We start from the raw sequence: 2,500 nt of genomic DNA, 5'->3' as shown, positions 1-2,500 counted from the left end.
CCTTTTGTACAGGCCTGTAATTCAGTCACAAATTTCATAAAGTTCATAAAGTAGATTAGCTGTGGAGCTACAAAGTCCCAGCTCAAAGTGAATGTCCTGCCTGCGTTTCTGAGTCTGCCATCTGAAGTTACTAATTAGCACAACCTGGAGGAGGAAGAGGAAGGTGAGGAGGAAAGTGAGGAGGATGATGAGGAGGAGGAGGAGGAGGGGGGGGGTGAAGTCAGAGAGTTTAGTGGGAGAGAAACCCAATGCAGGATTTACACGGTCTGAATCTGAACATTTCAGTTTGAGTTTTTATTTTTTGACAATCCCGCAGGAAGTAAAACTGAAATATCGGAAATGAAATTTGTTATTTTGTGTGTTAAGATTTAGTTGTTCAAAGAGTTCCAGTTCCAGGAAGCTAACCTCAGCCTGTGTGTGTGTGTGTGTGTGTGTGTGTGTGTGTGTGTGTGCCTTTGTGTGTGTGATGTGTATGTGTGTGTATGTGTGCCTTTGTGTGTGTGATGTGTATGTGTGTGTATGTGTGCATGTGGACTGTATGTGTGTGTGTGTGTGTGTGTGTGTCTTTGTGTGTGTGATGTGTATGTGTGTGTATGTGTGCATGTGGACTGTATGTGTGTGTGTGTGTGTGTGTGTCTTTGTGTGTGTGATGTGTATGTGTGTGTATGTGTGCATGTGGACTGTATGTATGTGTGTGTGTGTGTGTATGTGTGTATGTGTGTGTGTGTGTATTTGCATATGTGTGTGTGTGTATCCCAGGCGGAGCTGGAGGGGGGCATCCTGACATGGACGCTGCGCTGGGCGTCCCAGCAGACGCAGGTGAGCCTGTGGGTGGGCCTGTCCTACTGCGACGGCATCTGGAACTCCGTCTCGCTGGCCAAGAGGGGCGTCTCGGCCAGCGCCGTGCTCAACCAGGCCTCTGAGCAGGAGCGCGGCGCCCGTAGGGGCATCCTCAGGGTCTCCTCGCCCCTGTACCTCGGGGGCGTCCCGCACAACCTCCATCACAAGGCACTCAACAGCCACAGCCATCTCCACGGTAACCAGCACAGACTATAAACATTCTATATGTGTTTGGTGTGTGTGTGTGTGTGTGTGTGTGTTTGTATGTGTGTGTGTGTGTGTGTGTGTTTGTATGTGTGTGTGTGTGTGTCTGTGTGTGTGTGTGTGTGTGTGTCAGTGTGTGTGTGTGTGTGTGTGTGTGTGTATGTGTGTGTGTGTGTGTCGCCCCTCAACCTCGGGGAGGCGTCCCTCTTCACTTCACCACAAGGCCCGAAAAAGCCACAGCCATCACCACAGTAACCAATAAACATTCTATATCATACAGTAAGATAGGGTACAGCCTGGCACAAAACAACAGGCCATATTCATAGTATTCATAAACACAAACTCAGAATTGTAGTCATTTTGATTTCTCACAAGCACTACTAAACTATTCTCACTATACTATATGCATTACTTGTATGTGCTGGATGTATGTACATCTTACATAGTATGATTAACCTATAGAATCAGTGGATTATTTAGTTATCTGCAGTGTGGGTGTAATTTGTGGCTATTTCAGCCTTTTGATTGTCAGTGGCTAACATCTGTTTGTGTTCACATTTGTAAACATATTTGTACATCTTTTTACACTTATTTGTGGGAGACATTAGGGCTTAAGCATCATTACCAATAATAAAATAGACTATGCTTTCAACCCAATGGGGAAATATCAAGTCAAATAACTTTTAAAATGATGTTGAATGCCTTTTTTGCCTCATTGTGATTTGCAGCTGTTGTTTTTGAGAGCTGTGTAGTGTTGAGAGCGTGGTGTGTGTGTGTGTGTGTGTGTGTGTGTTGCCTGGGCTCATCATCCACTTCTCATGCTGTCTGCAGTCATAATGCAGCTTTGCTGTCTCTGTTGTCTCCCTCTCCTCCTGTCTGTCTCTATATCCCGTATATCTGTTCCTGTCTGTCTCTAATTAGGTATATATGTTCCTGTCTGACTCTACATACAGTATATCTGCTCCTGTCTGACTCTATATCTCGTCTATCTGTTCCTGTCTGTCTGTAATTAGGTATATATGTTCCTGTCTGTCTCTATATCCAGTATATATGTTCCTGTCTGTCTTTATATCCAGTATATATGTTCCTGTCTGTCTCTATATCCAGTATATATGTTCCTGTCTGTCTCTATATCCAGTATATATGTTCCTGTCTGTCTCTATATCCAGTATATATGTTCCTGTCTGTCTCTATATCCAGTATATATGTTCCTGTCTGTCTCTATATCCAGTATATATGTTCCTGTCTGTCTCTATATCCAGTATATATGTTCCTGTCCCCACCCCCCTCTCTACCCTCCCTTTTTCACTCTCCTGTGTGTGGTTCCTGTTCTCTCCTGTGTGTGGTTCCTGTTCTCTCCTGTGCGTGGTTCCTGTTCTCTCCTGTGTGTGGTTCCTGTTCTCTCCTGTGCGTGGTTCCTGTTCTCTCCTGTGTGTGGTTCCTGTTCTCTCCTGTG

General features: G+C 45.0%; 1 protein-coding gene across 1 annotated transcript in view; it reads left to right on the top strand.

Annotated features, from left to right (window-relative positions):
• The window catches only part of ush2a (Usher syndrome 2A (autosomal recessive, mild)), a 319,377-nt gene that overhangs the window by 94,457 nt on the left and 222,420 nt on the right, over positions 1-2,500 (top strand). The window contains exon 26 of the mRNA XM_076300107.1: positions 760-1,036. Coding sequence (XP_076156222.1) covers positions 760-1,036 — 277 coding nt within the window. The remainder of the gene's footprint in view (positions 1-759; positions 1,037-2,500) is intronic.

Source organism: Alosa pseudoharengus, unplaced genomic scaffold, assembly GCF_046254945.1.
Source record: "Alosa pseudoharengus isolate Yale_2024_CS ecotype anadromous, Long Island Sound unplaced genomic scaffold, YU_APseudo_1.1 YU_APseudo_1.1_scf_22, whole genome shotgun sequence".
NCBI classification, from domain to species: Eukaryota; Metazoa; Chordata; class Actinopteri; order Clupeiformes; family Clupeidae; genus Alosa; species Alosa pseudoharengus.
Note: the sequence above shows the minus strand (reverse complement) of the source record. Positions and strands in the feature narration are given on the sequence as shown.